The 14,302-nt window shown below is 36.2% G+C and overlaps 1 protein-coding gene across 1 annotated transcript; it reads right to left on the bottom strand.

Moving 5' to 3' along the window:
- Positions 1–950: 950 nt before the first annotated feature.
- Positions 951–13,891, bottom strand: LOC113238741 (monocarboxylate transporter 12; the record flags this gene model as incomplete). Its single annotated transcript, XM_026475578.1, has 8 exons — positions 951–1,080; positions 3,133–3,208; positions 6,049–6,203; positions 8,079–8,210; positions 10,010–10,125; positions 10,998–11,064; positions 11,880–12,023; positions 13,698–13,891. Coding segments are annotated over 8 exons (1,014 nt in total), but the record flags the coding sequence as incomplete, so codon positions are not given.
- Positions 13,892–14,302: the final 411 nt, after the last annotated feature.

Here is a 14,302-nt window from a genome sequence, read left to right as displayed (position 1 = left end):
ATTATCATTATCATTATCATTATCATTATCATTATCATTATCATTATCATTCTCATTCTCATTCTCATTCTCATTCTCATTATCATTCTCATTCTCATTCTTATTCTTAAATATCTGAAGGGCACTACAACTGACCCATAGACACTCTGAGGCATAACTTGACAAGTCCCATGTGAATGGAGCACAATCACTAATAAAAGCATCATTGTGCTCCGGATTTGGTGTTAGGGTGAATGTAGACTTGTTAACTTTAAGCGTCATGGTGAGACTTGCAGTGGCAGTGCCCTTTAGATCTTTTCGATGTAAAGCTTTGAATGACATGCCAAGTGTTATAAGTAACACGTAAAAGTGTAAATGAGACGAATGAAAGAAAGAACCAGTATGTGGAATAAAAGTACGAGAAGCATATAAGCGAGAAGTGGTATGAAAGAGAAAGTTAGGCAAAAAAAATTATATTTTGATACGAAAAGACTCCTTCTTACTATGTTGGAGGTACTAGATTATAATAAACAAAAAAAAAAACGAAGTAAACTTGTGTGAACAAATGAGTGAAAATTTTAATTCATTTTTAACATTGACTTACAATTATATGGACGTCGGGTCCGCGCTAAAAAGTGTCCGAACTTATAGGGCGTTAAAATCGTATACAGAGCGTCATTCACGCTTTAGTCTTCGTTTGTTCGACTGACAGCGAAGCAAGCAAAATTAGACAGTACTGCGATGACATTACAATTTAAATTCAACGTTTTAGCTTTTTCATATTCCTTTACATGTCACTACGTTTAAATAGGTTGACCTGGGACATTGTTTTCGTGGTTTTTGTATTAGACCCGTCGTCCATTTATTTGTAAGTCAATGAGTTTTAAACCTAAAAGGTAGCTTAGTCTTCAAAGTCACACCTGACTCTACAATTACTATAAAAAACAATATAAAGCTAAACACACACTTACCGACTAAACTTTTTGTGTCGGCTGGCCTTATAGACGCAAGTGCTGTCAGTGGAGAGATCCTCAACGGAGTGTAAGATGGACGACGATCGGGTTGGCCGCAGGCGCAGTTTTAGCACGTCACGAGGTAGACCTGGTGACAGACAAATTTACGCTTTATAATAAGTAACAACATTTTCAGTTCTTAGGTTTCGCGATTGTTACACATAGGAATTACTATTTTTCCGGATTTAAATCGCGTATATCGACCCCTCCTACGTAAAATATCGTATGTCGAAATTGCCAAGTTTACAGGGGAGCGTTTTAATGTCTGAATTCACTGAAATGAACAGAACACGTGACCATTTCTCAGTTTTATTCGGCAAAGCTAGTTACCCACATAGGGTATTATAAAATCCTAGATATCGGTTAGATGAACAACCACAATTTATTTAGTAGGTATGTAGGTAGGCAATACTTCCATAGACGAATTCTTTCACAAGGAGGTCTACTACTACTAAAAAATATTATCTATAATTAGTGTCAAATAAGCGCGCTCTGAGAGGTAAACATTCTTTATAAGATTGCCATTTGCCACGTGTTTCTGTTGTTTGAAAACAAAAGAGAGCTACCTAACTCTCCATGACACAATCTTAATATACTCATTAAAGTTCTATTCAGTTCATTAGTGTCTATCGTTACTAAATGAAACTGGGTTTTGCCTCGGACCACTCGGTGACACGAGCGGTGACGTCATACGAAAGTCCTTATGAAAAGTTCTCATTAATAAACAACAAGATCGATCAGGCCTTCGACGTCGCGTGTCGGAGAGTCGTGAGTAATTTAAGTTAAGGTCATCCATAAAGGCTAAATTCCGACATAAGCGGTAACCTATCAGTAGTCTGAAATGACATTTTCTAGTATTAACGTTTGCTCGAATTTTCAAAACCTCGAAAATAATTTCGAGAGGAAAATGTTTTTTCTTTTAAACCTAACTTAACGGAACCAAATCGTGTCCTTGCGATAAACATCCAACATATCCTGAAAGAACAACTGTTTCGTTATAATTCGGTTTTCGGTGTAATGAAAATTCGAACAAAAGTTATTTCGGAAAAAAATTCGAGTTTGTGACATGTTATCGTCATAAGCACATCAAGACCACACTTTGTAGATCGCTTTTATCGGAAGCCACATAAATTTCGTCTCTATTTCTGGTTATATACTCGACGAAATCATCATCATAATACACCGGCCCGCACCCATTCTGTGTGTTTAACGCTTAAGTAAAATTCCTTCGATCCGGCAGGATTCGAACCAACGCCTTCAGTATACCGTGCCCGACGCTCTCCCAACTGAGCTACAGATCTTACGAATTTTTCTATGTGCTTGTTGCAAACATTTGTTTTTGAATTTTAAAGAAAGCCATATCACCATCTGTGAGAAATTTATGAAAGTTTTTCATCACTCAACCAGGTACCTTTACAGCTACCGCCGGCTGATTAGAGATTATTGAATATCACAATGTTTTACTACCACTTCGATGCTTTGTAGATCGCTCTTATCGTAAGCCTCATAGAGTCGAATTTAAGTTTTAAGTGTTTGCGAGATCAGTCCTTATTTTAATTTCTGTCGCCGTTAGTTAAAAGTGCGCATGTGACTTTTAAATAAAATATCACGTATGTAATATTAGTAATAATCTCAGTACAGAGTACTAAAAAATCCGACCTCAAAAGTCATTCATCCCCTAATTTGCCACCCTTAGAGGTGGAATATTTTCTTCAAATTTAAATGGAACCACTACTGAGATACCCTCGTTCCAACAAGCAATCATCAAAATCGGTTCAGAAACGCCATGAGTTATCGCGTAACATGTATACAAAAAAACACATTCGAATTGAGAAACTCCTTCTTTTTTGAAATCGATTAAAAAGGCCAATCAGTCAGTATTTTTATTTTTTGCCTAGGCGGATAAGGCATGAAGTTACCGCAAAGAAAGTGGATATTTTTTAATTTAATTTCTTTAAATATTATTTTCTCATAGTAATTTTCAAGTTTTTATTGAATGTCATGATGTTACAATTATTTTTTTATGAAATTGCTACACTAGTTTGTTATAATTGTTAATTAACAAAAATTGAACACTTAGAAAAAAAACCCTTCAATCCTAACAACGTCAATATAGTTACAAGAAACAGCTTCTACTCACCAACAACTCCTAGTACGTCCAAGCCTTCGCCATCTTCAGAATCCGATAACTGTGAGGGCTGCAATGGTCGTGCAACCTGAAATAATGCAAATATTAAGTACAATAGTCCTGCTTCCTACGACACAGTATGTAGCACATGCTACGACGTAGATCGTAGCGCTAGATACGACTCAGTTCGTAGTAGTACTTGTTAGAACGGAAAATTGATGGAATAAAACCAAATTGGCAAAATCACAAGTTTTCAGGTTAGAGCTTTATTTAAATACTTGGGACACTATGTTACCGACGACCTCAAGGATAACCTGGGTATACAGCGCTAACGGAGAGGACTCGCGGTGAGAGCAAACATGCTTGCCCGCAGGTTCGCCAGATGTACGGCTGCAGTTAATATAACATTGTTTAAAGCTAACTGCACACCAATGTACGCTAGCGCTCTGTGGAAGAGCTACGCTCAGTGCTCTCAGAAAAGCTCTGTGCGTGCAATACAACAACGCCTTCAGGACGCTGTTGGATCTGTCACGTTTCTGTAGTGCCTCAGCCATGTTCACTGACGAGCGCGTAGATAGTTTTACGGCTGTTGAACGTAAAAAGTCGGCGTCGCTTCTGAAGAGAACACGTGACAGTCCCAATAGCCTCCTTAAGACAGTTGCTGACAGGAATGAGTGCCCAATTATGCGGCACTTAATAAAGTACTAATATAGTTTTAAGTCTGTACCTACTAACATTTGAATGGATCTCGGTTGTCTCAATAAATAAATTGTATTATTATTATTACGTACTCTTTAAGGTATCGTATTTGCTACAAATACGGCCTGTCACGGTCCACAACACTTGCTATGGTATAAACTGTAGCACTTGCTACAACACAGACTGTTATAACGTAGTCTATTAGATGCTACGACGTAGACCGTAGCACTTGCTACATAATTTGTAACAAGTACAGGCTGTTATTTTTGTTTCTAGCTAAAGTTATGTGTAGATATAGTCTGTCTTTTTTGAAGACGGAGTAAAATGACAGTACATTGCGCAAAAGTGTTGCTCACTTGCGGGCAGCTAGTGATTGCAGTCAATAAATATTCTATCGATGGAATAATTGGCCGAGCTTGTCTCATTTGAATCATCCTCGACGCATTATTCATCCAATTCATCATCGTCATCATATACAGCCTGACTTCACCCACTGCTGGGAATAGGCCTCCAAGTTTCTGTGCTACTCCCCACGATCCCGTGCTAATCTCATCCAGGTTCGCCCCCCAATTCCTGCGATGCCCAAATTCATTTGATTTGCCAATTTTTGTAAATTTATACATACACTGTATTTAGAACTATGATTATGAGAAATACAAAGAGGAGACATATTTTAAAGTTTTTCATTTTAATTGATAATATAGATATTATCTATATATATATAGCTATATATATATAGATAATATCTATATTATATAGTCTATATAGTATAATATCTATATAGCTATAGCTCATATTCTTAATCTTCTCTATGGCATCTTATTCATTCCTCACACACCACCTTATCTTAAGGAGCGATTTGAATTCGCCCATCAATACAACCCCGGACTTCTGCGCTCTTCTTCAACTCTCCAACTTAAGATGCCATTGCATACCTCCCAGTATTACGACAAGTCCTTTACTGTTCAGGCTATTCGTTTGTGGAACGCTTTACCTTTGTCTATTCAACAAGCGAAATCATTGAATATATTCAAAAATATGGTAAAAGTACACTACGTTCATTTAGTGTGACCTGGACTGCTTAGGTATTTTTATGTTTTGAAATTAGGTTTTAGAAATTTTTATATTTATAAGTATGAGAATATATAGTAGTTTACGATATTCATATATATGTATTGGTTTTATTATTTATTTATAAATATATGTATATTTGTATTTATTTATCAATTTTTATCTGTTGATTAAGTAATTCTTCATACACCACCGTCTTTTTCCTATGAATTATATAATTACTTCCATCCAAAGGTTGTCTGGCAGAAATCGCTTAAAGCGATAAGACCGCCCATTGTACCACCGCTTATTTTTAATTTAATTGTATTGTATTTGTTTCCTTTTTTGGTGTACAATATGTAAGAATTTTTGTATTGTATTTTGTATAGATAATCAAATCCGCGTGTTCTTGTTACAATGAATGTGAATAAAAATTTATCTCGATACTAGAAGGCCAACTGTCAAAATAAGAATAAAGAAGGCAATAACGCAATTATAATCATTAGAGCGTCGTAACATTCATAATTCAGTCATTTTTGGCAAAATCTCATCTTTTTTCACAATCTACCGATAAAACTATCGACCACAACTACATAACTATTTAAATTTTTAGGAAAACTTGCAACCCTATATATGATATGTCATTTTACTCCGTCTTCAAAAAAGATAGACTATAAATAAGTTTGTTTATTTGGTAATGAACTATTGTTATACATTTTCAACAACAAAGACAACGATATGAAATTGCGTATCTATATAGCTATCTTTGTCGTTAAATCATAGCCGATATGTATGTAGATATGTCATTTTACTCCGTCTTCAAAAAAGATAGACTATAAATAAGTTTGTTTATTTGGTAATGAACTATTGTTATACATTTTCAACAACAAGGACAACGATATGAAATTGCGTACCTATATAGCTATCTTTGTCGTTAAATCATAGCCGCGAAAACGATCAAACAAAATATGTCGGGTTTTTGTAGTTTCTGTTTTTATATATTTCACATTATATTACAGTGGCGAGGCGTCCATAGAACTACGTTTCCCACCGGCTTGCTTAAAATTTTCTTAAATTATTTTTAAAATTTTATGAAAACTGGCAACTCTAAATATGTCATTTTACTCCGTCCTCAAAAAAGACAGATTATAGATGAAATATTGCAACCTAAGAACTAACCTCAATTAGACTTGGGTGTATAATCTCAGTAATGAGGTTACTCCTCTTTGGTTCTTCGCTGAGGAGGAGGTTCTTCTGGTTGAGAGCGAGTTCCGTGTCCGTTTGAAACAGATGTAGAAGACGGTTGTCCTTTATCGGGATCGGATCTGCTTTACCTGTGATGATTATAATATACATATTATTATGAAGAAACAGACAAGGGTAGATTGTGGACGAATGTGATCACAGGTTTAAAGAAATTGTTTTGTCGATGGAAAGGGTAGAATTTATTTTTAATACACGTGGACCCCGATTCAGAACTCTTCGATATTTTAACCGAATCGTCCGATTGAATTTCTTTTTTAAACCTAAACTGCCTTCGTGGCCGAACGGTTACCATGCCGGACTGCCACGCAGAGGACCCAGGTTCGATTCCCAGGCCGGGAGAAATATTTGTATGGCCTACATTTATGTCTCTCGTGAGTTTGGGTGTAATTTGTGGTTGTCTATGTGTGTGTCCATGGCACCCACGACACAGGGTGTCCCTTGTGCGAGGCTATGTCTAGTGTGTGCGTTATTATTAGTATTATTATTATTACCTAAGGCCATTCAGAATATTCGAGTTAAACGTTAGATTCGGATACGATATCGTTATCCAACAGCGTTTATGAAGTTAGTTGGTGAAATAGATGATAAGAAAAATGAAAATCCTTTTATATATATATTTTTAAGAGCTGTCATGCCAAAATAGTTTTGACATTGGCTCCGTCGAAATTTGTGAAACAAACATATGCCTGAAGTTCGCGTGACATGCGACAGGAGATGTTGAATTTTGCGAATTAAAAGTACCAAATTCGTTTTAGCGGAATAGCTCTAAAACTAAAGGGATTTAAAAAAATCCGTTGTGACAGTTGTCGATCATGCATAAATATAATTAATTATCTAATTTTTGTCCTAATAACCTGTAGCAATTCGAGGATGAATCGAAAAAATTTGAAAATTAGAGGTCATTTCGCGATTTTTTTCTAACGAGGAAACTTTATTGTTTTATGTTTCTGATTAATGTCTATGCTTGAATATGTCGTGTAGTTACTCATACAATATTTTATTATTAACTTTAAAGTGGATATACCCCTCTAAAATCAAATCGAAGATTAGGAATTTTTCCTCTGCTCCCTCTTAAGACTTTAAAGGTCTAAAATATAGGAATGCATTAGTCTTGCATTAAAATAAATTAATAAAATTTAAATAAATCCAAACTTTATTTAAAATAATAAGAAATTTCCATATTACATTCTTGCTTTCTGTCGTAATCGTACGGGTGTGACGTCATTCGGTTCGGTTTCGAATACGACACTTTGACATTCGATTCGGGTGTTGTGAATAAAAATGAAAAGAAACCGTACGATATCAAAACGAATCGGTCGACAACTTAGTTATCGTAAGGTTCTGGAATCGACACCCCGGTTTCAATTTTCTCAAGGCCCATGGTACCCGGAACACCCAAACCAGATTTTCTTGTGATACCTACATTGACTTACAAATAAACGGACGACGGGTCTAATACAAAAACCACGAAAAAATGTCCCAAGTCAACCTATTTAAACGTAGTGACATGTCAAGGAATATGAAAAAGCTAAAACGTTGAATTTAAATTGTAATGTCATCGCAGTACTGTCTAATTTTGCTTGCTTCGCTGTCAGTCGAACAAACGAAGACTGAAGCGTGAATGACGCTCTGTATACGATTTTAACGCCCTATAAGTTCGGACACTTTTTAGCGCGGACCCGACGTCCATATAATTGTAAGTCAATGGATACCTACGTAATACATGTAGGTATCACTAAATGTGGTAAGCTACACGCCTATCCATGACCGTTACAGTGACATTCAGAGCTTTAATTCGCATACATCTGAGGGGCACTGCACCGTCAACCTGACACATAAGTTGACAAGTCCCATGTGCCTGTAATTTCACCAGAACCTTTAGCCTTCTAAACCGAAACTCAATAAGACTCACATTATGTCGTGATATTGTTAAGTAAACTTACCTTCTTGAATGTCATGTAGCAAAGTGGTGTTTTCCGTTGTGGTGGAGGTAATAGGGGTGGTGCTTCTATCGCTCTGACAGGGAGGAGGACGGTATAGCGTCGCGGCTACACACACGTGGAGCATTCCACCACCTGAAGGAAGTTTACTTTTATGTATGATGAGCAGTGATCGAAACTAAGGGAGTTAATTTACCTAAAATATGAACATTTTCGTATTATGGACCATCGAGTATATAACCAGAAGTAGAGACATAATAAGGGCCATGCATTCCTGGTAACTCATCAGTGATATATTAATAGAATATTAATATACTTTAATTAAATGTTTGCATGTCGATAATGACTTATCGATAGATTATGCTACGACACTAAATAAATGCGCCATTTGTTCGTTCAATTTTTGTTTAGGTATGCACGTTCATTCCGTAGTTAGTCCTTTCTTTTATTTTTCTTTCCATCCTCTATGATATAAACATATATAAACTGTCAGTGCCAGACATTGACTTACAAATAAATGGACGACGGGTCTAATACAAAAACCACGAAAAAAATATCCCAAGTCAACCTATTCGAAATTTAAATTGTAATGTCATCGCAGTATCGCGCTGTCAGTAGAACAAATGAAGACTAAAGCGGAGTTTGGCGCTCTGTATACGATTTTAGCGCCTTACAAGTGCGGACACTTTTTAGCGCGGACCCGACGTCCATATAAATGTAAGTCAATGGTGCCAGATGTCGAATTTATCGTAAACATCGAGTATATAACCAGAAATAGAGACGAAATAAGATATTCCTGGTAACACATTAGCGATAAAGCTCTTATAAATATCAACTCTCGTTTGCACTGAAATAAAGACGGGCCAACAACTGACCTGTGTGTACGTCTCCGTACATTCCAAAAATATTCTGTATTCATTGTTATAAAGATAATATCTCTAACAATGGCGTGCTGTTGCATTCGGTGGTGTGGGGAAAAACAGCAAAACATTTAATTACAAAACAAACGGAATCAAATTTCATCGGTAATTAAATATTAAATATGTAATTTTGCAATTTTCGTCCATTATAGCAGAAACAATCCCGTCAATTGTTTTGAACTCGGGCTGGCCAATCGGAGCGCAATTGTCACAATAATGATATGGCAGAATAGTTTTCTAAGAAATTAAATGACATTTCGTCTCTATTTCTGGTTATATACTCAATGTTATAGACACACCCATTTCGTCATCAATGCGTCCAAAATTTCATTTGTTTACTGTTTGTTTTGTAAACATTCGAAACTACAAGTTGTCTCGTGTTGATTTTTTGAATGACTAAAGTATTTAAATACGTGAATACCTATAGAAATACAACTACTATATTATTTATTGAGACAATAATTTGTAGCAAATACTTAATAGGTAATCATAATTTGTCGCCAATCTGCTTAAATTTTAATAAATAATACGCGCATATTTAAATATAATCAGTTCCGAGAAGTCCCGGGAATCGTAGAAAAGTATGTCCACATTATTCTTTAGTTTAGCTGAATGAACTTCCTTAATTCCGACCACAGATTTTGAGACATCACAATTTACATTGCCGCGGAACTGTCGCTGGAATGCTCGAGCAGCCTTATACCTTTCTACATTAGTTTCGGTTATAGAGAATCGAAATATGACGAAGAAGATGAAATCGAATTCGATGTTAATAATATGCAATAACAACATTTTCACAGATAAGAAAAATGTTCTAACAAAACATTTTATCTTTATGCTGGTCGTAATTTACGGTTTTTTAACACATCATAGAGGGTTTATGATATGTGTGTAGATGAAAAACATGAGATTTTATTGTTACATTAAAATTTCGAACATCTTTGGAAAACAAAACAATTTGAGTCGACCTCAATTCTATTATATATAATATAATATTTTAATCCAAAGACACACCCAAAAGGAGCCAAGTTCCATGCAACCCAAACGTGTCAACGAGTTTATCAATGAGCATCGGGAACACGAAGCTGCCTGCTGCTGTTCCACTCACGCAAATGCCGTTTGCCAGAGCCCTGAAAGAGATGGAATGATTCAGTGGATGGAAAAACCTAGTGAACCTCTAAGTCTATAAATGAATAGAATAAAATAGAATTATTTATTTCATATCATCAATGTCACAATATTGCAATTCAAAATACAATGTCAAGGGATAATTGTTGTTATAAGAACGTCACTTGCGTTAGTGACGATCATATAACAACAATGTGCCTGCAATTTCACCAGAAAATTCGTGTATTTAGTCGAGCAGTTTAAATATCTCGGTCATCTGGTTACTAGCGATCTCAAGGACAATGCTGACATAGAGTAGGGAGCGAAGGGCTGTATCGGTCAGAGCTAACATAATCGCCCGCAGGTTTGCTCGTAGTTCTCCTGCATCTCTCTGTACATCTTTCTACACTTGTGGCCTGTGGGAGAAGTACTCTCAAAAGTCGTATGGGGCCCTCCGTATCCAATAAAAGCTGTGTTGGTGTTGATGGGAATGGAGTAGCCATTACTACAACGCCTCTGGCATATTCGCAGCGGCGCAAGTCACTGTTTCTACACGATCATGCGCACACGCGCATCGGCACTGGTGAGCAGGGTACGGGCAAGCTCCAACATTATTCTATGCATGTGAATACGGACAGGTTCGACTATCCGTATATAAACTGCGCTTGTCACTTGCATGTCATTGTTAACACTTAGATCTTATGTACTTTTGTTACTAACCATCTGTAGATTTTAGTCAATTTAATTTTTAATTTTAATTTTTTTTAATTCAGTTTTAATTATCTACATTTTAAATATAAGTAATATGATAATAATATAATTTGAAATACGAAAATATGGATTGTAATTATCTGAATTAAAATATTTTTATTTTGTTTATTTATTTTTTATTTACCTATGTTTATCGAAGTATTGCGACACGATGACAATGCCTGGTGTCGTGGACAGTCCGCCGCCGATGCCTGAAAGAGATTTTACAGGTTTAGCTGGTTGCGGACATTACTTGATCACTTTCGATATAAAACATCATATAGGAAATGAATAAAATCGCGTATATATTTTTTTTCAAACAAACTAATTTTTCGGTCTTAATTTTTCACTATATTCAACGTGGCTACTGAATTTTTGGACTTTTCTGTTTGTTCTGTCAATTAGTTAGTAATAATAATTAATACAAAGAACGAACACTTAGAAAAAATTCTTTCGATCCAGTTGGATTCGAACCAACGTCTTCAATCAAACCATGCCGGCCGGATCGCAGGGAGTTTTTAATGTTCGATCATTGTATTAATAATTATAACAAAAAAAAGGTAATTTCACAAAAAACATTCAAGAAACTAACTTAATTAGTATTTTTTATTTTTAAAACATTTTACATTATACTGCAACACAGACAGCCTGAAAATCAGCAATACTAAGGGTCGTATTCCAGAACTCTACTCATCTTTTTTGTCCACATTGCTGTTCTTTTGTTTTAAATGTTCGCTTATATTTGTTTATGTGTGTTGTCGATAAATAAATGTCTTTTTATTTATTATTTGTTAAAAAATAAATGTAATGTAACATAACGTACACACTCAACATAGCCCCGCACTAGGGAAACCCTGTGTCGCAGGTGCCATACACATACACATAGACAACCACAAATTACACCCTCACGAGAGAGATAAACGTAAGCCATATAAATTTCTCTCTTCCCAAGAATTTAACCCGGAACCTCTGCGTGGCAGACCAGCATGATAACCAAGCCACAGAGGCAGTTTTTTTTTATCTTTACCTGTCATAACTCCAAAGCTCAAAAGCAGATGGAAAAGCTGAGTGCTTAGTGACGATAGTATAAGGCCGGTGGCGCAGAATAAGCCCCCGATGAACACCACGAGACGGCAGGAGTACTTCTCGCAGAGTGCTGAAGAGAGTGGGGCTGTGAAACGATAAAACAATTGTGACAAGTCGCCGGAAATTGTCGTACCGCTGCATAACTCTTACTTTACTTATTGCTTATTTTACTTTTCATTTAATATTTATTTTACTTTTTCTGTACATATTTCTACACGTGTAGAATGTGAGAGAAGTACTCTCAAAAGTCCTGTCATCCTGTGACGATGCGACCTCGTCCATCGTAATCCTCCTTTTTGTCACCTTTTCTCTCGTTCCTGGCCACTTATTTTCAAATTTTTAATCGTTTTTTAATTCCTTTGCCTCGTCATTTTCACTTTGTTTTGTTCCGTCGCCAGTCTGTACCAAACTTCTGAAGCGAACACACGTGCAGAGAGCACGTGTGTTCTTCATCTTCATCTTCTTTCTCATAAGAAATCTGCGCGCAAAAGCGTTTTTTCCACGCCAGCGTGGAAAAAGTTTTTGGAATTCGAATTTGACGATGGCCTGAAGTGCACCTAAGACATCGAGTATATAACCAGAAATAATGACGAAATGTCATTTAATTTGTTCGAAAACTATTCTGCCACATCATTACTGTGACAACTACGCTCCGATTGGCCAGCTCGAATTCGAAACAATTGACGGGTGTCGTCAACTGTTTCGCTTTAAATCGACCAGTTAACTTGAGCTTTGCTATAATGGACGAAAATCGCAAAATTACATATTTCTTATTTAATTACCGATGAAATTTGATTCCGTTTGTTTTGTAATTAGATGTTTTGCTGTTTTTCCCACACCACCGAATAGAACAGCACGGCATTGTTAAATTATCTTTATTACAATAAATACAGAAAATTTTTTGGAATATACGGAGACGTACACACAGGTCAGTAGTTGGCCTGTCTATATTTCAATGCAAACGAGAGTTGATATTTATAAGAGCTGTATCGCTAATGTGTTACCAGGAATATAATATGGCCCTTATTTCGTCTCTATTTCTGGTTATATACTCGATGACCTAAGATTTTCTTTCGGTGAAAAAAATAAGACATAATGACACGTTCAACTACGCGATTTTGTTATTCATTATTTATGTAATATAAATCCGTTGGTATATTTTATTCTTATAATTGTTGACATTATTTTTCATTTTGTTTATTATAACTGATTTGTTATAAGTTCAACTGTTTTTCTTTCATCTACCATTTTCCTCGCTATAGTGAGGCGAAAAGTTGTGTGTTTCGCTCGGCAGCAAAGTTGTTTCGCGTCTCGTGCCTTGAAACCCTCGCTACGCTTAGGATTCTATTTTTGAACCACTCGCGTCACTCGTGCTTCAGTCTTAGATCCCTTCGCTTGCTCAAGTTTCAATACAAGCGTCAAACAACGACTCTGCAGCCTTGCATAACAAATAATGTTATTGTACGTTTGTTTAATGTTTGTATTAGATTTGTCTGAAGCTATAGATGGAAACCTGTAATTGACTTTGTTTCTTTTCCTGTTTTTATGAAATGTTTGAAGGTGTTGGTTTTCCATAGATAAATAAGTAAATAGTAGAATAATAACAAGTGTGGCGACACATGGGCAACACCACTAAAACGTCGCAGCCCGGCTTGGACGCATTGTTTTGAAGTCGATTAAATTGTTTTAAAGATCTGTGGTCTAGTAACCCACCCTGTCTTCGTCTGCATATAGCGTGTTCTCTGAACTATCCTCTTACCTAAGGCCAGACAAAGCGTAGACAAAGCAGCGGGAATCCAACTAGCGACGGACTCCGATGAATCGGGAAACGTCTCCATGATCTCGACGTACAGGACTCCATAGGACTTGAAGAGCCCAGCCACCCAGAACTGGACCATGAACGCTCCGAATACCACCACCCAGCCATAGCCACCGTCGGGGGGGCTCGTGCTGCTGTTAGGTGAAAAATGATTAATATCAGATATAGTCGAGACTAGACATGTGCGTAGGGCATGCAAAAACAGAGTGATTTTGAAAACAGGTTTTTTCGGTTACCCGGTTATTTGGTTTTTTCCAATATTTTTCTATTGTCACCCCAAATAATACACTAAAAGTGTCAGAAAACTAAAAAAAAATAGTGTTTTGCAGATTATTTTTATTATTTATGGAATTCACGGCTACGATCATATAAATCAACTTCTCGAATTATAATAAGAAACAAGTCAGCTACTAATATTCTAAAATAAATATACATATTTAGTAGAGACAAGCAATTAACATAATCATTCGTAAAATGCACTGATTCTAGTGGCTAAGTTGCTAAAACGGCAACACTGGTCAGGAAGGAAAAAATCAAGCTATATA

The sequence above is a fragment of the Hyposmocoma kahamanoa genome, unplaced genomic scaffold (genome assembly GCF_003589595.1).
Source record: "Hyposmocoma kahamanoa isolate Upper Pololo Valley unplaced genomic scaffold, ASM358959v1 98039, whole genome shotgun sequence".
Lineage (NCBI taxonomy): Eukaryota > Metazoa > Arthropoda > Insecta > Lepidoptera > Cosmopterigidae > Hyposmocoma > Hyposmocoma kahamanoa.
This window is presented reverse-complemented; position numbering and strand designations above follow the sequence as displayed.